Source organism: Nerophis ophidion, linkage group LG09, assembly GCF_033978795.1.
Source record: "Nerophis ophidion isolate RoL-2023_Sa linkage group LG09, RoL_Noph_v1.0, whole genome shotgun sequence".
Taxonomy (NCBI): Eukaryota; Metazoa; Chordata; class Actinopteri; order Syngnathiformes; family Syngnathidae; genus Nerophis; species Nerophis ophidion.
In genome coordinates this window covers 62908371-62933582 of record NC_084619.1, presented here as the reverse complement: position 1 = coordinate 62933582, position 25212 = coordinate 62908371, and the positions used below count along the sequence as shown (strand labels likewise).

The window sequence follows — 25212 nt, the reverse complement described above, 5'->3', positions numbered from 1 at the left end:
AGACACTTACGCACTCAAAAGTGTGTATTTAAAAGTGTTTAAATGCACTAGTGTAAGACACTAATGCACTCAAAAGTGAGTAAGTGCACAAGTGTAAGACTCTTACGCACTCAAAAGAGATTAAGTATTTAAAAGGGTTTGAATGCACACGTTTGGGACACTTATGTACTCAAAAGTGTGGAAGTGCACAAGTTTAAGACAGTTACGTACTCAAAAATTTGTAAGTTTTTAAAAGTGTTTAAATGCACAAGTGTAAGACACTTACGCTCTCAAAAGTATGGAAGTGCACAAGTGTAAGACGCCTGTGTAAGACACTTGGGCACTCAAAAGTGTCGAAGTGCACAAGTGTAAGCCACTTATGCACTCAAAAGTGTCTAACACACTTATGTACTTAAAAGTGTGGAAGTGCACAAGTGTAAGCCATTTATGCACTCAAAAGTGTGTAAGTGTACAAGTGTAAGAAAATTGTGCACTTGTGTAAGTGCACAAGTGTAAGACCCTTATGCACAAAAAGTGTCTAAGACACTTATGTACTTAAAAGTGTGGAAGTGCACACGTGTAAGACACTTGTGCACTCAAAAGTGTGTTAGTGTTTAAGTGTTTAATGGCACAAGTGTAAAACACAAATGCACTCAAAGGTTTGTAAATGCACTAGTGTAAGACACTTGGGCACTCAAAAGTGTAAAGGTGCATAAGTGTAAGACACTTATGTACTCAAAAGTGTGGAAGTGCACAAATGTAAGACACTTGTGTTAGACACTTGTGCACTCAAAAGTGTGTAAGTGCACAGGTGTAAGACACTTATGCACTCAAAAGTGTGTACGTGCACGAGTGTAGGACACTTACGCACTCAAAAGTGTGTAAAACACTTATGTACTCAAAAGTGTGAAAGTGCACAAGTGTAAGACGCTTGTTTAAGACACCTCTGCACTCGAAGTTGTGTAAGTGCAAAAGTGTAAGACACTTATGCACTCAAAAGTGTGTTAGTGTTTAAATGCACAAGTGTAAGAGACAATTGCACTCAAATGTGTGTAAATGCACAGGTGTAAGACACAAATGCACTCAAAAGTGTCTAAGTGCACTGGGGTAAGGCACTCATGTACTCAAAGGTGTGGAAGTGCACAAGTGTAAGACAGTCTTGCTCTCAAAAGTGTGATTGTGCACGAGCGTAAGACTCTTACGCACTCAAACATGTGTAAGTATTTAAAAGTGTTTGAATCCGCAAGTTTAAGACACTTATGTACTCAAAAGTATGGAAGTTCACAAGTGTAAGACACTTACACACTAAAAAGTGTGTAAATGTTTCAAAGTGTTTGAATGGACAAGTGTAAAACACCTATGTATTCAAGTGTGTAAGTGGACTTGTGCAATCAAGTGTTAGTCCACTAGTGTAAGACACTTATCACTCAAAAGTGTTAGTGCACACATGTAAGACAATTATGCTCTCAAAAGTGATTAAATGCACAAGTGTAACAAACTTATGCTCTCAAAAGTGAGCAAATGCACAAGTGTAAGACACTTACGCACTCAAAAGTGTGTAAGTATTTAAAAGTGTTTAAATGCACAAGCTTTAGACACTTATGTACTCAAAAATGTGGAAGTGCATAAGTGTAAGACACTTATGCACTCAAAAGTGTGGAAGTGCACAAGTGTAAGACACTTATGCACTCAAAAGTGTGTAAGTGTTTAAATGCATTAGTGTAAGACACGTATGCACTCAAAAGTGTGTTAGTGCACAAGTGTCAGACATTTATGTACTCAAAAGTGTGTAAGTGCACACGTGTAAGACACTTATGCACTCAAAAGTGGGTAAGTGCACAAGTGTAAGACTCTTGCGCACTCAAAAGTGTGTAGGTAATTAAAAGTGTTTAAATGCGCAGGTTTAAGACACTTATGTACTCAAAAGTGTGGAAGTGCACATGCGTAAGAGACTTACACACTAAAAAGTGTGAAAGTGTTTGAATGCACAAGTGTAAAACACCTATGTACTCAAAAGTGTGGAAGTACACAAGTGTAAGAGGCTTGTGTAAGACACTTGTGCACTAAAAAGTGTGTAAGTGCACAGGTGTAAGACACTTATGCACTCAAAAGTGTATACAGTAAATGTTTAAAAGTGTGTAAGTGTTTAAAAGTTTTTAAATGCACAAGTGTGTCACGCCCATGGGATCAGGTTTTGTTTTTGTCATGTTTGGTTTTATTTTTTGGACATTCAGTTCTTGCTTTTGCACTTCCTTGTTTCCATAGCAATTGATTGATTTTGACCTTGCCCTCATGTCACGCCTCAGTTCTCACACCTGCTGGTAATTATCACTGCAATTATTTAAGCCACAGTTGCCAAGTGTTCAGGCTGGCAACTTCACATTCCGCAAACTGCCTTCATGCCATGCCATTGCAATATGATCATTCTCTCCATCTCACAGTAAGTTTTTGTTATTCATGCCACAGTGCAAGTGTTTTTGTTTCATATTTATAGTTTGTAGCCTTTAGTTTTTCATTAGTCAAGTTTGTTCTCCGCCCTCGTGACCGCCTTTTGTTTTGCTTCATTTGTCTTTTGTTAGTATATAAATAAACATGTACTCACATTCTCGTCTCACTCGTGCCTACTACCCTTTGCGTTGGAAAAACAAACTATCTCCAAGTCATAGTCCAAGTCATGACAAAGTGTAAGACACGAATGCACTCATAAGTGTGTAAATGCACTAGTGTAAGACACTTATGTACTCAAAAGTGTGTAAATGCACAAGTGTAAGACACTTCTGCATTCAAAAGTGTCCAAGACACTTATCCACTCAAAAGTGAGTAAATGCACTAGTGTAAGACACTTATTATGTTAAAGTTAAAGTACCCAAGATTGTCACACCCACACTAGCTGTGGCAAAATTATTCTCGGCATTTGACCCATCACCCTTAATTACCCCCTGGGAGGTGAGGGGAGCTGTGAGCAGCAGCGGTGGCCACGTCTGGGAATCATTTTTGGTGATTTAACCCCCCATTTCCAACCCTAGATGCTGAGTGCCAAGCAGGGAGGTACTAGGTCCCATTATTATAGTCTTTGGTATGACTCGGCGGGGTTTGAACTCACGACCTACCCATCTCAGGGCGTTATGTGCTCAAAAGTGTGTAAGTGCACCAGTGTAAGACACTCTGCAGGTATTAGACATAGCCATGAATGCATGAATGCTTCACAAGTCTCCGGACTGAACGGCGTCTCAATTGGCGCACGGGTGCACTTACACGAAATGCAGCACCACCTTGTGGACAAAAGCGCATTGATATGGTAGTGGGCGTGGTCATAAGTGACCTAGATGTTTGGTCAGTTTGATCATGTGACACGTGACAGTGCCCTCCTATTCTTTGCTGATGGAATAGTCACATGATCCATTTCGGGAAGTGTCCAGGGTGTACTCCACCTTCCGCCCAAATGCAGTTGAGATAGGCTCCAGCACCCCCCGCGACCCCAAAAAGGGACAAGCGGTAGTAAATGGATAGGGTGGATTATATATATATATATATATATATATATATATATATATATATATATTTATATATATATATATATATATATATATATATATATATATATACATACAGTGGGGCAAAAAAGTATTTAGTCAGCCACCGATTGTGCAAGTTCTCCCACTTAAAATGATGACAGAGGTCTGTAATTTTCATCATAGGTACACTTCAACTGTGAAAGACAGAATGTGAAAAAAAAATCCAGGAATTCCTATTGTAAGAATTTTAAGGAATTTATTTGTAAATTATGGTGGAAATTAAGTATTTGGTCACTTCAAAGAAGGGAGATCGCTGGCTATCACAGACCTGTAACTTATTCTTTAAGAAACTCTTCTGTCCTCCACTCGTTACCTGTAATAATGGCACTTGTTTGAACTCGTTGTCTGTATAAAAGACACCTGTCCACAGCCTCAAACAGTCAGACTCCAAACTCCACTATGGCCAAGACTAAAGAGCTGTCGAAGGACACCAGGAAAAGAATTGTAGACCTGCACCAGACCGGGAAGAGTGAATCTATAATAGGCAAGCAGCTTGGTGTGAAAAAATCAACTGTGGGAGTAATTATCCAGTGATAATCTCCCTCGATCTGGGGCGCCACGCAAGATGACATCCCATGGGGTCTAAATGATCATGAGAACGGTGAGCAAAAATCCCGGAACCACACGGGGGGACCTGGTGAATGACCTGCGGAGAGCTGGGACCAAAGTAACAAAGGTTACCATCAGTAACACACTACGCCGAGAGAGAATCAAATCCTGCAGTGCCAGACGTGTCCCCCTGCTTAAGCCAGTGCATGTCCAGGCCCGTCTGAAGTTTGCCAAAGAGCACATAGATGCTACAGCAGAGGATTGGGAAAATGTCATGTGGTCAGATGAAACCAAAATAGAACTTTTTGGTATAAACTCAACTCGTCGTGTTTGGAGGAAGAAGAATACTGAGTTGCATCCAAAGAACACCATACCTACTGTGAAGCATGGGGGTGGAAACATCATGCTTTGGGGCTGTTTTTCTGCTAAGGGGACAGGACGATTGATCCGTGTTAAGGAAAGAATGAATGGGGCCATGTATCGGTAGATTATGAGCCAAAACCCCCTTCCATCAGTGAGAGCTTTGAATGGTTGACCAAATACTTATTTTCCACCATAATTTGCAAATAAACTTTTTTAAATTCCTAAAATGTGAATTCCTGGATTTTTTTTTCACATTCTGTCTCTTACAGTTGAAGTGTACCTATGATGAAAATTACAGACCTCTGTCATCCTTTTAAGTGGGAGAACTTGCACAATCGGTGGCTGACTAAATACTTTTTTGCCCCACTGTGTATATATATATATATATATACATATATATATATATATACACACGTCTATATATACACGTGTGTATATACATATATAAACACATACATACATGTATATATACATAAATATACTGTATATACATATGTGTATATATATACGTATGTATACACATATGTATATATACAGTATATAAATATATATGTGTATATATACATATATGTATATACATGTTTTAATATATATACATTTATACATACATGTATATATACATATATATTGTCATATAGATGCACATATGTGTATATATATATATATAATGATTACATGATGGAATAAATGATGAATGATTATTTATAAATGATGATCATCAGTGTGTTGTTCCTGGCTGGACCACTCCTGTCAAAGTGTGAGACTGTGATGCCACACCCCCTACAGGAAGTGAAAGGAACAATGGTGTGAACGTGTGATGTGTTCTTTTCCATCATCATTCGGCCGCACGCTGCATAAAAACATGGAGAACATGAATCATACGTGAAACTGTCCAAACATATACAAAACATATTTTTATATACTTTATATTAGTTTCACGTTTAACCCTCTCCTTTAGTCTGTCTTTCACGAATGGGGATAAAATAATAATAATAATAATAATAATAATAATAATAATAATGTGTGTGTGCAGGAACTGGTGTGCGTTTGTGCAGAAGCGTGTGGTGAGCATGGCGGTGGCGTGCGGGACAGAGAAGTACACCATCAAGTCTCAGAGTCCGTGTCCCAGCGGATCACCAGAATGTCACCTGGTCATGTGAGTCATCAACTTCAAGTCGGACTGCAATCTATTTGTGGCAGTGGTGGGCCTAACATTGTCTCATTTGCATACTGTTGTCATGGAGAAGGAAAGTGAAAAGCGCAAGGAACGTTATGGTGGCCCCCAAAGGGCCGTTTGTAAAAAATAATCTGCAGCTCAGTCGCCAGAATTTTACCGTAACATTTGTTTTGTTTTGTTGTTTTTTTACAGCATATTACTGTAAATGTGTTTTGTTTTACAGTAAATTTCTGCTGCCACACTTTTGTTACTGTAAAATAGTTGTCTTTACAGTGTATTACTGTAAATAGATTAAAGCACCATTGTTGTTTTATGTGCAGGTACAAGCTGTCCACTCGGCCGCTGTACAAACAGCAGCAGAAGACGTTCACTGCCCTCTTGTGGAGATGTTGTCCAGGACATGGAGGAAACAACTGTGACGACACAGGTAGGTCGTTACCATGGCAACAAGATGATGCTCCTACTCCTGGGTTTTATCCATCCATCCATCCATTTTCTACCGCCTATTCCCTTTTGGAGTGGCGGGGGGGCTGGCGCCTATCTCAGCTACAATCGGGCGGAAGGCGGGGTACACCCTGTACAAGTCGCCACCTCATCACAGGGCCAACACAGATAGACAGACAACATTCACACACTAGGGCCAATTTAGTGTTGCCAATCAACCTATCCCCAGGTGCATGTCTTTGGAAGTGGGAGAAAGCCGGAGTACCCGGAGGGAACCCACGCAGTCACGGGGAGGACATGCAAACTCCACACAGAAAGATGCCGAGCCTGGTTTTTAACCCAGGACTGCAGGACCTTCGTATTGTGAGGCAGACGCACTAACCCCTCTTCCACCGTGAAGCCCCCTGGGTTTTATATATATATATATATTTATATATATATATATATGATTATTATAATTGTGTAATGAGGACATTAGAATATATGATTATTATAGTTGTGTAATGAGAATACTACAAAATATTATGATTTATTATAGTTGTGTTGATGCACATGATTGTGTGTCTCATTCCTCAAGTCAGATTTTTATGTCGTCAAATTGTTGTCATTTGCTACTGCAGTGTTACAGACACCGTAAATAAACATTTGCGGCTTTTAGTCCGGTGCGGCTAATATGGGGAACTACCTTTTTTCTTCTAAAATTGAGTAGTTGTGGCTTGTATAACGGTGCGCTCTTTAGTCTGGGAAATTTGGTACCTACATTGTTAGCCACTTCTGGCTAGCAGTCTTTTTACTATTTAGAATGTACAGAAAAGGGTCGCCTCACATAAGGACTGTAGATGAGGGACAAAATACCGAATGTTTTTTTCTTGAAACACATCCTCTTGGAAACCAAACAAGCACTTTTGTCTATTTTAAGTCTTTCTGCTCCAAGAAGCTAAAAAAGGTGCAACGGAACTTTTTGTTTTCCCTCCGCTATTTTTGAACTTATTGTTATTACTATTCTGTCGTTGGACTCGTATTTAGTCCAGACTTGTTTTGTGGGAAAGAAGCACAAGTGAGGTAGTCTGGTGGCCCTCGGGAGGAGGACGTCCTGCTGAGTGAGTCAGCCCCGAATAAAAGTCCAGAGTGGACCACTTGTCCTTGTGAGGACACTATGCTGCTGACTTCACTCCCTTTATTTTTCTTTTTGACAGTCGCTGAAGAAGCGCACACACACACAGGAAGTGCGGCATCCAAAGTTCAAGGTGCACCTGAAGGTCTCCACAATCCTGGTACTTAACTGAACTTCTGTTCTTCAAACTTAAGTTCTGCTGGTTTGACTGATTAAGCCCTATTAGAACTCTCTCACACACACACACACACACACACACACACACACACACACACACACACACACACACACTTCCTTCTAAGTGAAGTGATGACGCAGTGATCACAAGTGAAGTCGGGTCAGAACATTTCTGACACTGCAGAGAGGAAAGTTGGACTAAACCCCGCCCCCACCTCCCAGTCCCCCCGTCCCCTCCCCGCTTCCGTCCTGTAAACACGGCCTCACCCTGGGGGAGGCTCATGCAGGTCGAAGGTCGCAGTTGTTGCCAAAAGGAAGCTCACATTTAGCCAGCCAGCAGTATTTTCAACTGGGCTCAGACAAACACGACCCACCTCACCAGGATCCTCAAACCCCACATAGGAGGGGGTAGATGGAAAAAAAGTAAAAAAAAAAGGGGGGGAAAGGGAAAAAAGGTAAACTGGATGTAAAATAAAAAGGGGGGTAGAAAAAAATGGGAAAAGGGGGATGGATGGGAAAAAAAGGGAAAAAAGAAAACCAGGGAAATATACATATTTTTAAATAGTGTAAAAAAATGTGAATTTATGAGAAACTAAAGAAAATACAAAAAAAGGGGGGAAAAGGAAAACGAGGGGAAAAAGGGGGAGATAAGAGTAGAAAAGGGGATGAGAGAGTAAAATTAAAAAAGGGAAATACAGAAAAGGTAAAAAAAGTGGATAAAAGTAGAAAATGGGGGGAATGAAAAAAGAGAAAACAAGGAAAAGGGGTAAAAATGTAAAAACAAGGGGATAAAATTTGAAAAAAGGTGGGTGAAGGGGGAACAAAGAAAACAGGGGAAAAGGGTAAAAAAGAGGGGGGATAAGAGTAGAAAAAGGGGGTGAGAGGGGAAAATGAAAAAAGGAAAAGTGGGAAAAGATTTTAAAAAATGGGATAAAAGTAGAAAATGGAGGGAAATGAAAAAAGGAAAACAAGGGAAACAAGGTAAAAATTTAAAAACAAGGGGATAAAAACAGAAAATAGGGAGAAAGGGGGCCATAAGAGTAGAAAAAGGGGGAGAGGAAAAAAATTAAAAAAGGGAAAAGGTAAAAAAATGGGATGAAAGTAGAAAATAGGGGGAAATGAAAAAAGGGAAAACAATGGAAAATAGGTAAGATTTAAAAACAAAGAGATAAAAGTAGAAAAAAGAGGGTGAAGGGGGAACAAAGAGAAAACAAGGGAAAAAAGTTTAAAAAGGGGGGATAAGAGTAGAAAAGGGGGTGGAAAGAGGGAATAATGAAAAAAGGGAAAATAAGGAAGAGGTAAAAAAAAAGGGGGATATGGGGATATAGGTAAAAACAAGGGGATAAAAGTAGTAAAAAGGGGGGTAATTAAAAAGGGGAATCAAGGGAAAAGAGGGGGGAAAGGTGGGGAAAAAATGGGATAAAAGTAGAAAAAAGGGGGTAAATGAAAAAAAAACAAGGGAAAACAGGTAAAAAGGTAAACACAAGGGGATAAAAGTAGCAAGAAGGGGGAAGGGGGGAATTTAAAAAAAAGGGAAACAAGGGAAAAGAGGGGAAAATGATTGGAAAAAGGGGAGTGAGGAGGAAAGTGAAAAAAGGGAAAAGAGGGAAAGGTAAAAAATGGGATAAAATTTGAAAATAGGGGGGACCATAAGTCACAGATAAATACGTTGTTAAATGAGTTATTTACACAGAAATATTCTGTAAATGTTTATTTACATAACTGTTTCCAAACGGTGTCTGTAAAACGGCAGTAAAACGGCTGATCAAACAAAACAGAAGTCATCCTCCTGAACCTACTAGCTGCGCAAGCTAGCTCTCCAATCAGCTAAACAGACTCAATAACGCCACTGTGACGTTTTGGTGAGTTTACTGAGGAATTTGTGTTAGTGAAACAATACGAAAAGAATGCCATTTTAAGCTAACATACTAACAAAGACACTCGTAAACGTAGCTTGATAACATTACGATAGCACCCACAAATATGCATGAAAACACTCCTATGGACGTCACACATTGGACGGTTTAGCAAGTAAGAATTGTTTTAGTTATATTGGATATTAAGTAGAAATGCTATGGAAGATGGAACACCACTTGTACATCCGGTTCAAATTTTAAACAGCAAGAAAAACTCGTCTAAATGATGGCGCCATAGCACAAACAATAACACCCCCTTTTAAGTGTCTTTGCATGTGTTTCATGAAAACTATTTGCATTACGGCCGTCAGCAAAGAAAAATACATAAATTAGCCGCACCGTTTTGTACGCCACAGGGTACAAAGCGTGGGGAAAAAGTAGTGGCTTGTAGACCGGAATTTACGGTGACACAATGTGATATTTGGCATGATCAGATGGGGAAATAGTTTAAAAAAATATGTGTTCTTCGCTGTCAAAATCGAAAAGTTGAATGCATTTCGTCCCAAAAAATTTTTTTTAAATAAAACATTAAGTACTTTATTTTGTCCAGGCTTTGGCGGTCCACTTCAAATCATGTGGCGGACGAGTTGTGGCCGTTGGGCCTTGAGTGTGACACCTGTGTGACTTGTCTTCAATGTCGTCATAAAGTCTCGTCATGTTTGGGAAAGCGAAAGCGAAAGCCTCGACAAATTACAGAAAGTACTTCCTGTAGAGCGATGACATCAGCAGCCCTGACAAAGACAGGAAGTACACACACACACAAATACAACAACCAAGTGTTCCTAATATTGTGTCCAACAACATAGTGAAAGTGAAGTGTACAAAGTAGTAGTACACTGTCAGTACCAGTACACTTATAATACTGAGTGTGCGGTGATGGACACTTACCACACTCAATGGTCACCATCTAGGAAAGACTTTGGACACTTGTCACTTACACCATGAAAACTAAACTGCCGTGGACGTTTTCCACCGTCAGTCCTCTCCGTCCACATCTGGACTTTGCTCGCCAGACCCAAGTAGAGTTCACGACCTAATCGTCACATGACTCTCTTCTAGGCGTGCAGCAGCAGCAAGGAGACCCCGACGGCGAGCAGAACGATCACCAGGGGTCAGTCAACACACAACACCATGTCAACCAGCGCAATGCCACAAGCCCCGCCCACAACCACCATGGAGCCCACGTACCCAATAGTGAACACACTCCGCATCCCAGTCACGTCTTTCATCAGGACCAGCACGCCTTCCATGTCCAGAATCAAGACCATGTGCAGCATCAGGACCATGTCCAGCATCCAGTCCACGTACAGAATCAGGACCAAGTCCAGCATCCTCTTAATGTCCAACAACCAATCCATGTCCAGATTCACGACCATGTCCAATATCCCATCCGTGTCCAGAATCAGGACCAAGTCCAGTATCCTATCAATGTCCAACATCCCATCCATGTCCAGAATCAGGACCAAGTCCAGCATCCTATCAATGTCCAACATCCCATCCGTGTCCAGAATCAGGACCAGGTCCAGCATCCTATCACTGTCCAACATCCAATCTATGTACAGAATCAGGACCAAGTCCAGCATCCTATTGACGTCCAACATCCAATCCATGTCCAGAATCAGGATAATGTCCAGCATCCCATCCATGTCCAGAATCAGGACCATGTCCAGCATCCAATCAATGTCCAACATCCAATCAATGTCCAGAATCAAGACCAAGTCCAGCATCCTATCCGTGTCCAGAATCAGGACCATATCCAACATCCCATCCGGGTCCAGAATCGGGACCATGTCCAGCATCCAATCAATGTCCAACATCCAATCAATGTCCAGAATCAAGACCATATCAAACATCCCATCCGTGTCCAGAATCAAGACCAAGTCCAGCATCCAATCAGTGTCAAGAATCAAGACAAAGTCCAGCATCCTATCCATGTCCAGACTCAGGACCATGTCCAACATCCCAGTCGCGTCCTTAATCAGGACCAGGCTATGCATCCTATCAGTGTCCAGAATCAGGACCACGTCCAGCATCCTATCAATGTCCGGATTCAGGATCAAGTCCAGCATCCTATCGATGTCCGGAATCAGGACCAAGTCCAGCATCCTATCAATGTCCAGAATCAGGACCATGTCCAACATCCCAGTCGCGTCCTTCATCAGGACCACGCTAAGCATCCTATCAGTGTCCAGAATCAGGACCACGCCCAGCATCCTATCAACGTCCAGAATCAGGACCAAGTCCAGCATCCTATCAATGTCCAGAATCAGGATCATGTCCAGCATCCTATCAATGTCCAGAATCAGGACCATGTCCAGCATCCTATCAGTGTTCATAATCAGGACCAAGTCCAGCATCCAATCAATGTCCGGAATCAGGACCAAGTCCAGCATCCTATCAATGTCCAGAATGAGGACCAAGTCCAGCGTCCTATTAATGTCCAGAATCAGGACCAAGTCCAGCATGCCTCCAACACACACGGCCAGGATCTCCTTCCTGGTGAGTGTAAACTTTTTATGAAGTATTTGGTGTACGACATTACTTTCACACTACATGAAGATTGAACAATCTGTCCGGTCACCACAAGACGCAAACACACACACACACTCACACACGCACACACACACACACACACACTAGCACACAGAAGAAAGAGAGGATTTCCGCAGCAGGAAGTGTGTTAGTTCTTATGAGGTCCAGTAGGTGTGACGGGTCAATGGTTCTTTTTAAAGTTTAAGATGTGCTTTGTTTCCCAGCTGTAATGTTAGCATCTTGTTAGCATCTCGTTAGCATGATTTGTACAACTGAAATGACTTGTAGATAACAGGTCTCCATTAGGTAAATGACATCACTTCCTGTGTTTGTTTCCCCTTCACACACCTCCCCTGACCTTTGACCACGGCGATAGACCGCCATGACATCATCCTCCCAGGGACTTGTTCCTCCTTATCTGGTTTTTATTTCATACTTCCTGCTTTTTATCCATCACATCCTGTTTGAACGCTGACTTCCTGTGGCGGCTAAAAAACCTTCTCGAGTGTTCAAGGAGCCGAGGTGGCTTTTTTCTTTAAGTCTTCATCAAACTTATGAGACAATTAATGTCAGCACCCTGAGACACGCCCACACAGCTTGTCAAGATGACAACTACAAAAACCAACATAAGCAAAGAAACATATAGACATATAACGATTTTGATATACTACTCATAAAGTATGACATTATTAGTAAGATACTGTATCAACATAAATATATTACAAATAAAGTCAGAAATAAGTAGTATATCAACATAAATATATTACTAATTAGGTCAAACATTATAAGTAATATATCAACATAAGTATATTACTAATAAAGTCAGACATAAATATATCAACATAAATATATTACTAATAAAGTCAGACATTAGTAATATATCAACATAAATATATTACTAATAAAGTCAGACATTATAAGTAATATATAAACATAAATATACTACTAATAAAGTCAGACATAAGTAATACATCAACATAAATATATTACTAATTAAGTCAGACATAAGTAATATATCAACATAAATATATTACTAATAAAGTCAGACATTATAAGTAATATATCAACATAAATATATTACTAATAAAGTCAGACATAAGTAATATATCAACATATATTACTATTAAAGTCAGACATAAGAAATACATCAACATATATATATTACTAATAAAGTCAGACATTATAAGTAATATATCAACATAAATATATTACTAATAAAGTCAGACATAAATATATCAACATAAATATGTTACTAATAAAGTCAGACATTAGTAATATATCAACATAAATATATTACTAATAAAGTCAGACATTAGTAATATATCAACATAAATATATTACGATTTAAGTCAGGCATTATAAGTAATATATAAACATAAATATACTACTAATAAAGTCATACATAAGTAATATATCAACATAAATATATTACTAATAAAGTCAGACATTATAAGTAATATATCAACATAAATATATTACTAATAAAGTCAGACATAAGTAATATATCAACATATATTACTATTAAAATCAGACATAAGAAATACATCAACATAAATATATTACTATAAAGTCAGACATTATAAATAATATATGAAGATAAATATATTACTAATAGTCAGACATTTTAAGTAATATATCAACACAAATATATTACTTATAAAGTCAGACATAAGTAATATATCAACATAAATATATTACTAATAAAGTCAGACATAAATATATCAACATAAATATATTACTAATAAAGTCAGACATTAGTAATATATCAACATGAATATATTACGATTTAAGTCAGACATTATAAGTAATATATAAACATAAATATACTACTAATAAAGTCAGACATAAGTAATATATCAACATAAATAGATTTCTAATAAAGTCAGACATTATTATCAACATAAATATATTACTAATAAAGTCAGACATTAGTAATATATCAACATAAATATATTACTAATTAAGTCAGACATAAGTAATATATTAACATAAATATATTACAAATTAAGTCAGACATAAGTAATATATCAACATAAATATATTACTAATAAAGTCAGACATTATAAGTAATATATCAACATAAATATATTACTAATAAAGTCAGACATAAGTAATATATCAACATATATTACTATTAAAGTCAGACATAAGAAATACATCAACATAAATATATTACTATAAAGTCAGACAGTATAAGTAATATATGAACATAAATATATTACTAATAAAGTCAGACATTATAAGTAATATATGAACATAAATATATTACTAATAAAGTCAGACATAAGTAATACATCAACATATATATATTACTAATAAAGTCAGACATTATAAGTAATACATGAACATAAATATATTACTAATAGTCAGACATAAGTAATACATCAACATATATTACTATTAAAGTCAGACATAAGTAATACATCAACATAATTATATTACAAATAAAGTCAGATATAGGTAATATATAAACAATATATTACTAATAGTAAGATGTAAGTAATACATCAACATAAGTATATTACTCATTAAGTCAGACATTATTAGTGAAATATCAACATAAATATATTACTACTTAAGTCAGATATAAGTAATATATCAACATAAATATATTACTAATAAAGTCAGACATAAGTAATATATCAACATAAATATATTACCAATAAAGTAGGACATTATAAGTAATATATCAACATAAATATATTACTAATAAAGTCAGACATTATAATAAATACAACAACTAAATATGTCACTAGTAATTATATTTATAAGTCAATGAGGACGTTGAGGACTCACAAAGTTTGGTTGTGCCGACAGGAAGTTGCCCGTAAATCACGTTGACATTCATTAGATAGAAACATTGGCGGCTGATAGCTTCGCCATGCCCCGCCCCCTCCTACTTCCTGTGACCTCTGACCTCCCAGTCTCCTTGCATGAACACAGAGGTCCTTGTCCTCAGGTGGTCACAGCAAAACGTTTGATGTCGGCGGACAAACGACTTCCTGCGTTTTCAACTTCCTGTTTGGCTTTTGAAGAAGCAGCAGAACTTTTAGACACATGCCGCTATGAATCATGGGAAGTACACTTTGATAAGTACACTGTGTACTAAAGTACTAGTACATGTACACCTCGATAAGTACACTGTGTACTAAGGTACTAGTGCAAGTACACTTCAATAAGTACACTGGGTACTTATGTACCAAAGGTAGTACACTTCGAGACGTTCACCGTGTATTAAAGTACGAGTGCAAGTACACTTCGATAAGTACACCGTGTACTAAAGTACTGGTGCAAGTAGACTTCAATAATTACACTGTGTACTGAAGTACCAAAGCTAGTACACGTCGATAAGTTCACTGTGTACTAAAGTAGTAGTGCAAGTACACTTTAATAAGTATACTATGTACTGAAGTACTGAAGCTAGTATACTTCAATAAGTTCACTGTGTACTAAAGTACTAATGCAATTACACTTTGATAAGTACACCTTGTACTAAAGTACTGGTGCAAGTAGACTTCAATAATTACACTGTGTACTGAAGTACGAAAGCTAGTACACCTCAATGAGTTCACTATGAACTAAAGTACTAGTGCAAGCACACTTCAATATGTACACAGGGTACTTAAGTACCAAAGTTAGTGCACTTCGATACGTTCACTGTGTATTAAAGTACGAGTGCAAGTACACTTTGATAAGTAAACTGTGTACTGAAGTACTAGTGCAACTACACTTCAATAATTACACTGTGTACTAAAGTACTAGTGCAAGTACACTTCGATAAGTACATTGTGTGCGAAAGTACTAGTGCAAGTACACTTTGATAAGTACACTGTGTACCTAAGTACTGGTGCAAGTAGACTTCAATAATTATACTGTGTACTGAAGTACCAAAACTAGTACACGTCGATAAGTTTACTGTGTACTAAAGTACTAGTGCAAGTACACTTCAATAAGTACACTGTGTACTGACGTTTTAAAGTACAAGTGCAAGTACACTTTGATAAGTAAACTGTGTACTAAAGTATTAGTGCAAGTACACTTCGATAAGTACACTATGTACTAAAGAACTGGTGCAAGTACACTTCGATAAGTACACTGTTTGCGAAAGTACTAGTGCAAGTACACTTTGATAAGTACACTGTGTACTAAAGTACTGGTGCAAGTAGACTTCAATAATTATACTGTGTACTGAAGTACCAAAGCTAGTACATGTCGATAAGTTTACTGTGTACTAAAGTACTAGTGCAAGTACACTTCAATAAGTACACTGTGTACTGACGTACGAAAGCTAGCACACTTCAATAAGTTCACTGTGTACTAAAGTACTAGTGCAAGTACACTTTGATAAGTACACTGTGTTCTAAAGTACTAGTGCAACTACACTTTGATAAGTACACTGTGTACTAAAGTACTTTTGCAAGTACAACTCGATAAGTACAGTGTGTACTAAAGTATGAGTGCAGGTACACATCGATAAGCCCACTGTGTACTATATTACTAGTGCAAGTACATTTCAATAATTACACTTCGTACTATAGTACTAGTGAAAGTACACTTCAATGAGTACAATCTTCAATAAGTACACTGTGTACTAAAGAACTAGTGCAAGTACACCTTAATAAGTACACTGTGTCCTAAAGTAGTAATGCAAGTACAATTCAATAATTACACTTTGTACTAAAGTACTAGTGCAAGTACACCTCAATAAGTACGCTGTGTACTAAAATAGTAATGCATGTACATTTCAATAAGTACACTGTGTACTAAAGTATTAGTGCAAGTACACAAGTGCTCCAATTGGGACACAGCATTAGTTTGCGTTTTTGGCAAATATTTCGTACTTTGATTCTCAGACAACTTTCATGTCATTTTTACTGTACATGAATAACAATTTGCATATGGCGTACAAATAAATAATATCAAGATGCATATAATTAACACTAATATGCACGTAATGTACATATAAATATAATTAATAGGCATATAATGTACATCTACAAGATTATGCATTTAATGAACATATGTAAGATAAATAAGTTATAATGTACATAAGATTAATTTGCATATTGTCCAAGGTGTTCGCCGCCTTCCACCCGAATTCAGCTGAGATAGACTCCAGCAGCCCCCGCGACCCCAAAAGGGACAAGCGGTAGAAAATGGATCGATGGATAACATACATAACACTATTTTGCATAAAACGTACATATATATATATACAGTGGGGCAAAGAAGTATTTAGTCAGCCACCGATTGTGCAAGTTCTCCCACTTAAAATGATGACAGAGGTCTGTAATTTTCATCATAGGTACACTTCAACTGTGAGAGACAAAATGTGAAAAAAAATCCTGGAATTCACATTGTAGGAATTTTAAAGAATGTATTTGTAAATTATGGTGGACAAAAAGTATTTGGTCAACCAATCAAAGCTCTCACTGATGGAAGGAGGTTTTGGCTCAAAATCTCATGATACATGGCCCCAATCATTCTTTTCTTAACACGGATCAATCGTCAGTATTCTTCTTCTTCCAAACACGAGTTGAGTTTATACCAAAATGGATACATGAATGATACAGCAGAGGATTGGGAGAATGTCATGTGGTCAGATGAAACCAAAATAAAACATTTTGGTATAAACTCAAATTGTCGTGTTTGGAGGAAGAAGAATACTGAGTTGCATCCCAAGAACACCTTACCTACTGTGAAGCATGGCGGTGAAAACATCATGCTTTGGGGCTGTTTTTCTGCTAAGGGGACAGGACGATTGATCCGTGTTAAGGAAAGAATGAATGGATCATGAGATTTTGAACCAAGACCTCCTTCCATCAGTGAGAGCTTTGAATGGTTGGCCAAACACTTATTTGCCACCATAATTTACAAATAAATTCTTTAAAATTCCTACAATGTGAATTCCTGGATGTTTTTTCTCTCACAGTTGAAGTGTACCTGTGATGAAAATTACAGACCTCAGTCATCATTTTATGTGGGAAAACTTGCACAATCGGTGGCTGACTAAATACTTTTTTGCCCCACTGTATATATATATATATATATACATATATATACATATATATATACACACACACACACTTATGTTTAATTTACACATGATATTAATTTGCATATAATATACATATATAAACTATATATGCATATAACGTACATATGTAGGGTTAATATGCATATAATGTACATATATGTTGCATGTTGTATATATATAAGATTCATTTGTATATAATGTACATATAAATAAAATGTATATATGTATACGCATACATATATGTATATTCATACATGTATGTATATATATTCAAATAAACACATATATATTTACATGCATACACACAAATACTCACATATGTATATGCATATACATACACACATATACATTGATACATATGTATATATACACATATACATACATACTTACATATGTACAGTATATACACATATACATACATACGTATACATACTTACATATGTATATACATATATATACACACATACATTCATACGTATACATACATACTTACATATGTATATACATATATGCATATATAAACACATACACACACACTTAAATACGAATACATACATACATGATATATATAAATATACCGGTACATATACATGCATACACATAAATACACAAACATGTATATGCATACAGTATATACACATATACATACAAACTTACATATGTATATACGTATATATGCATATATATACACATATACATACATACATACTTATATGTATACATACATACATACACAATATATAAACATATACATACATTTACATATACATATTATATATACATACATATATATATACACATATACATTCTTATGTATACATACATACTTACATATGTATATGCATATACAAACACATACACACACACTTAAATACGAATACATACATACATGATATATATAAATATACCGGTACATATACATGCATACACATAAATATGCATACAGTATATACACACATATACATACATACTTACATATGTATATACATCCATCCATCCATCCATCCATCATCTTCCGCTTATCCGAGGTCGGGTCGCGGGGGCAGCAGCCTAAGCAGGGAAGCCCAGACTTCCCTATCTCCAGCCACTTCGTCTAGCTCTTCCCGGGGGATCCCGAGGCGTTCCCAGGCCAGCCGGGAGACATAGTCTTCCCAACGTGTCCTGGGTCTTCCCCGTGGCCTCCTACCAGCTGGACGTGCCCTAAACACATCCCTAGGGAGGCGTTCGGGTGGCATCCTGACCAGATGCCCGAACCACCTCATCTGGCTCCTCTCGATGTGGAGGAGCAGCGGCTTTACGTTGAGCTCCTCCCGGATGGCAGAGCTTCTCACCCTATCTCTAAGGGAGAGCCCCGCCACCCGGCGGAGGAAACTCATTTCGGCCGCTTGTACCCGTGATCTTATCCTTTCGGTCATGACCCAAAGCTCATGACCATAGGTGAGGATGGGAACATAGATCGACCGGTAAATTGAGAGCTTTGCCTTCCGGCTCAGCTCCTTCTTCACCACAACGGATCGATACAACGTCCGCATTACTGAAGACGCCGCACCGATCCGCCTGTCGATCTCACGGTCCACTCTTCCCCCACTCGTGAACAAGACTCCTAGGTACTTGAACTCCTCCACTTGGGGCAGGGTCTCTTCCCCAACCCGGAGATGGCACTCCACCCTTTTCCGGGCGAGAACCATGGACTCTGACTTGGAGGTGCTGATTCTCATTCCGGTCGCTTCACACTCGGCTGCGAACCGATCCAGTGAGAGCTGAAGATCCCGGCCAGATGAAGCCATCAGGACTACATCATCTGCAAAAAGCAGAGACCTAATCCCGTGGCCACCAAACCGGAACCCCTCAACGCCTTGGCTGCGCCTAGAAATTCTGTCCATAAAAGTTATGAACAGAATCGGTGACAAAGAACAGCCTTGGCGGAGTCCAACCTTCACTGGAAACGTGTCCGACTTACTGCCAGCAATGCGGACCAAGCTCTGACACTGATCATACAGGGAGTGGACCGCCACAATAAGACATTCCGATACCCCATACTCTCTGAGCACTCCCCACAGGACTTCCCGAGGGACACGGTCGAATGCCTTCTCCAAGTCCACAAAGCACATGTAGACTGGTTGGGCAAACTCCCATGCACCCTCAAGAACCCTGCCGAGAGTATAGAGCTGGTCCACAGTTCCACGACCAGGACGAAAACCACACTGTTCCTCCTGAATCCGAGGTTCGACTATCCGGCGAAGCCTCCTCTCCAGTACACCTGAATAAACCTTACCGGGAAGGCTGAGGAGTGTGATCCCACGATAGTTGGAACACACCCTCCAGTCCCCCTTCTTAAAGAGAGGGACCACCACCCCGGTCTGCCAATCCAGAGGTACCGCCCCCGATGTCCACGCGATGCTGCAGAGTCTTGTCAACCAAGACAGCCCCACAGCATCCAGAGCCTTAAGGAACTCCGGGCGGATCTCATCCACCCCCGGGGCCTTGCCGCCGAGGAGCTTTTTAACTACCTCAGCGACCTCAGCCCCAGAAATAGGAGAGTCCACTACAGATTCCCCAGGCACCGCTTCCTCAAAGAAAGACGTGTTGGTGGGATTGAGGAGGTCTTCGAAGTATTCCCTCCACCGATCCACAACATCCGCAGTCGAAGTCAGCAGAACACCATCCGCACCATACACGGTGTTGATAGTGCACTGCTTCCCCTTCCTGAGGCGCCGTATGGTGGTCCAGAATCGCTTCGAAGCCGTCCGGAAGTCGTTTTCCATGGCTTCCCCGAACTCTTCCCATGTCCGAGTTTTTGCCTCCGCGACCGCTAAAGCTGCACACCGCTTGGCCCGTCGGTACCCGTCCACTGCCTCCGGAGTCCTATGAGCCAAAAGAACCCGATAGGACTCCTTCTTCAGCTTGACGGCATCCCTCACTGCTGGTGTCCACCAACGGGTTCTGGGATTACCGCCACGACAGGCACCAACAACCTTGCGGCCACAGCTCCAATCAGCCGCCTCGACAATAGAGGTTCGGAACATGGTCCACTCGGACTCAATGTCCCGCACCTCCCTCGTGACATGTTCAAAGTTCTCCCGGAGGTGTGAATTGAAACTCTCTCTGACAGGAGACTCTGCCAGACGTTCCCAGCAGACCCTCACAATGCGTTTGGGCCTGCCAGGTCTGTCCGGCATCCTCCCCCACCATCGCAGCCAACTCACCACCAGGTGGTGATCGGTAGAAAGCTCCGCCCCTCTCTTCACCCGAGTGTCCAAAACATAAGGCCGCAAATCCGATGACACAACTACAAAGTCGATCATGGAACTGCGGCCTAGGGTGTCCTGGTGCCAAGTGCACATATGGACACCCTTATGTTTGAACATGGTGTTTGTTATCGACAAACTGTGACGAGCACAAAAGTCCAATAACAAAACACCACTCGGGTTTAGATCCGGGCGACCATTCTTCCCAATCACGCCTCTCCAGGTTTCACTGTCGTTGCCAACATGAGCGTTGAAGTCTCCCAGTAGGACAAGGGAATCACCCGGAGGAGCACTTTCCAGTACTCCCTCGAGTGTACCCAAAAAGGGTGGGTATTCTGAACTGCTGTTTGGTGCGTAAGCACAAACAACAGTCAGGACCCGTCCCCCCACCCGAAGGCGAAGGGAAGCTACCCTCTCGTCCACTGGGTTGAACTCAAACGTACAGGCTTTGAGCCGGGGGGCAACCAGAATTGCCACCCCAGCCCGTCGCCTCTCACTGCCGGCAACGCCAGAGTGGAAGAGGGTCCAGTCCCTCTCGAGAGAACTGGTTCCAGAGCCCTTGCTGTGCGTCGAGGTGAGTCCGACTATATCCAGCCGGAACTTCTCTACCTCGCGCACTAGCTCAGGCTCCTTCCCCCCCAGTGAGGTGACGTTCCACGTCCCAAGAGCTAGCTTCTGTAGCCGAGGATCGGACCGCCAAGTGCCCTGCCTTCGGCTTCCGCCCAGCTCACAATGCACCCGACCTCTATGGCCCCTCCTATGAGTGGTGAGCCCATTGGAGGGATGACCCACGTTGCCTCTTCGGGCTGTGCCCGGCCGGGCCCCATGGGAACAGGCCCGACCACCAGGCGCTCGCCATCGTGCCCCAACTCCGGGCCTGGCTCCAGAGCGGGGCCCCGGTGACCCACGTCCGGGCGAGGGAAATCTGGGTTCATTTCGTTGTAATTCCATAGAAGTCTTTGAGCTGCTCTTTGTCTGATCACTCACCTAGGACCTGTTTGTCTTGGGAGACCCTACCAGGGGGCATGAAAACCCCCAGACAACATAGCTCCTAGGATCATTGGGACACGCAAACTCCTCTACCACGGTAAGGTAGTAGCTCAGAGAGGAGTGTGAGATGTATATACATATATATGCATATATATATATATGCATATATATACACATATACATACATACTTATACGTATACATACATACACAATATATAAACATATACATACATTTACATATATTTATATATACATATTATATATATATATATATATATATACACACACACATACATACAAACACTGTTTCCATAAGTATATATATGTGTCCAAACATATATATATATACATATACAGTATATATACTGTATATATGTACATATACAGTATATATACTGTATATATAAATATATACACTGTACATACATATATGTGTGTATGTAAGTGTGTGTGTGTCCATGATGAATCTGCATATGTCAGGTACAGGTATGTGTGTGGTTCCAGGTGTGTCTGAGGCGGAGGTGCTGCCCGCAGAGCTGCCTGTCCCTCACATGATGGCGCTGCTGGACGGCTTCAACCGCTCGCTGGCGCTGCTGAGTCAGCAGGTTGGCACCTTGGCACGTGATGTTGCCCAGCTGAAGAGCGTCCAGCAGGAGCAGGAGGAGGAGGAGGAGGAGAAGGAGGAGCGGCCGGGCGCCGAAGTGCTCCACCAGATGGTGGCGCTGCAGCGACAGATGGATGTCCATCAGAGGGAGGTGGAAGGAAGGCTGCACTCCCAGCATGCAATGCTGCATTACAACATCAGCAGCTTCAAGACCGACGTCGACCTCAAACTCAAAAGACATCACAAGATGCTGCAGGTCAGTACTGCAGTACACAAGTACTGCAGTACTACTTCTACATCTCTTACATTACTGCAGTACTACTTCTACATCTCTTACATTACTGCAGTACTACTTCTACTGCAGTACTAATTCTACATCTCTTATATTACTGCAATAATTCTCTACTGCAGTACTACTTCTACATCTCTTACATTACTGCAGTACTACTTCTACATCTCTTACATTACTGCAATACTTCTCTACTGCAGTAGTAATTCTACATCTCTTACATTACTGCAATAATTCTCTACTGCAGTACTACTTATACATATCTTACATTACTGTAATACTTCTCTACTGCAGTACTACTTCTACATATCTTACATTACTGTAATACTTCTCTACTGCAGTACTACTTCTACATCTCTTATATTACTGCATTACATCTCTACTGCAGTATTGCTTCTACAGCTCCAACATTACTGCAATACTTCTCTATTGCAGTACTACTTATACATCTCTTACATTACTGCAGTACTTCTCTACTGCAGTACTCCTTCTACAACTCCAACATTACTGCAATACTTCTACTCCTACTTCTTTCACTCTGACATTACTGCAATACAACTCTACTACTACCTCTTTGACTCTTTACATTACTGCAGTACTTCTCTTTTTTCACTTCTACTTTTTGAACAGTAATTTTCTATTAGTACTTTTTACCATCATATTTGTAATACTACTTGTTGCAAGTATTAGTAGTATACCTGTTCTTTTTAGACTACTACTTTTTCAAACATACATGTTGGATGTGTATATTTTACGCTATCATTTTTAACAAGTACATTTTTAGTACTACATTTTATGTAAAACATGTGTTCTCGTACATTTTACACTAATAACAAATATGTATACTATTTTTACACTCCTATTTTTCAGTAGCTCATTTTTTATACTTACTTTTTACACTACATTTTACTTTTTGATACACTTTACGCTGTTTTATGTATTTTTATAAAAGTATTTTTTCTACTAATACCTCGTACAGTTCTAAATTTTAAAGTTGTATTTTTTTAATAATACTTTTTTCCGTATGACTTTTTTCATTAATAGTTGGTACGTATACTTTAAAAAATACTATTTAAACAAGTACTTTTTTCAATAATAATTTTTCATTAGTACTTTTTAAACAAGTATTTTTTCCCCAATATGTCTTAAATTATTTTAACTAGTACTTCTTAAACTAGTATTTTTCAAGCATTACTTATTAAACTAGTACTTCTAAAACTAGTATTTTCCCTTTTATTTCAACTACTTTAAACTTGTACTTCTTAAATTACAATTTCCCTTTTACTTCAACTACTTACATTTATACTTCCTAAAAAAGTATTTTTCCCTATCACTTCAACTACTTTAAACTAGTACTTCTCAAACTAGTGTTTTTCCCTATTACTTTAAACTATTTTAAACTCGTATTTCTTAAAATAGTTTTTCCCTATTGAACTACTTTAAAATAATACTTCTCGAACTAGTATTTTTTCCCGATTACTTCAACTACAGTAAAACAGTACTTTTCAAACTAGTTTTTCCCTATTATTCAACTATTTTAAACTAGTACCTCTCAAACTAGTATGTTTCCTTCTTACTTCAACTACTGTAAACTATTACTTCTCAAATCAGTGTTTTTTTTCCCTTTTACTTGAAACTACTTTAAACTTGTACTTCTTAAACAAGTATGTTTTCCCTATCACTTCAACTATGAACTATTTCTTCTCAAACTAGTATTTTTCCCTATTATTCATCTACTTTAAACTAGTACTTCTCAAACTAGTATGTCTTCCCTTTTACTTGAAATTACTTTAAACTATTAATTCTCAAACTAGTGGGGTTTTTTTCGCTTTTACTTGAAACTACTTTAAACTAGTACTTCTCAAACTACACTTTTTTCCCTATTATTCAACTACTTTGAACTAGTATTTTTCCCTCATACTTCAAATACTTTTAACTATTACTTCTCAAACTAGTGTTTTTCCCCTTTTACCTGAAACTACTTTAAACTTGTATTTCTTAATTAAGTATGTTTCCCCTATAACTTCAACTACTTTAAACTAGTTTTTCTCAAACTAGTATTTTTCCCTCTTACTTCAACTACTTTAAACTATTACTTCTCAAATTAGTATGTTTTCCCTTTTACTTGAAACTACTTTAAACTATTACTTCTCAAACTAGTGTTTTTTTCCTTTTTACTTGAAACTACTTTAAACTCGTACTTCTTAAACTATTTTT

General features: G+C 39.0%; 1 protein-coding gene across 4 annotated transcripts in view; it reads left to right on the top strand.

Moving 5' to 3' along the window:
* mmrn2a (multimerin 2a) overlaps positions 1-25212 on the top strand; it is a 41741-nt gene that overhangs the window by 10199 nt on the left and 6330 nt on the right. The window contains exons 2-6 of one of the 4 annotated variants that reach the window (XM_061911544.1): positions 5500-5622; positions 5964-6070; positions 7284-7361; positions 10354-11793; positions 22607-22962. In XM_061911544.1, coding sequence (XP_061767528.1) covers positions 5500-5622; positions 5964-6070; positions 7284-7361; positions 10354-11793; positions 22607-22962 — 2104 coding nt within the window. The remainder of the gene's footprint in view (positions 1-5499; positions 5623-5963; positions 6071-7283; positions 7362-10353; positions 11794-22606; positions 22963-25212) is intronic. The other 3 variants (XM_061911545.1, XM_061911546.1, XM_061911547.1) reach the window with 3 other exon arrangements.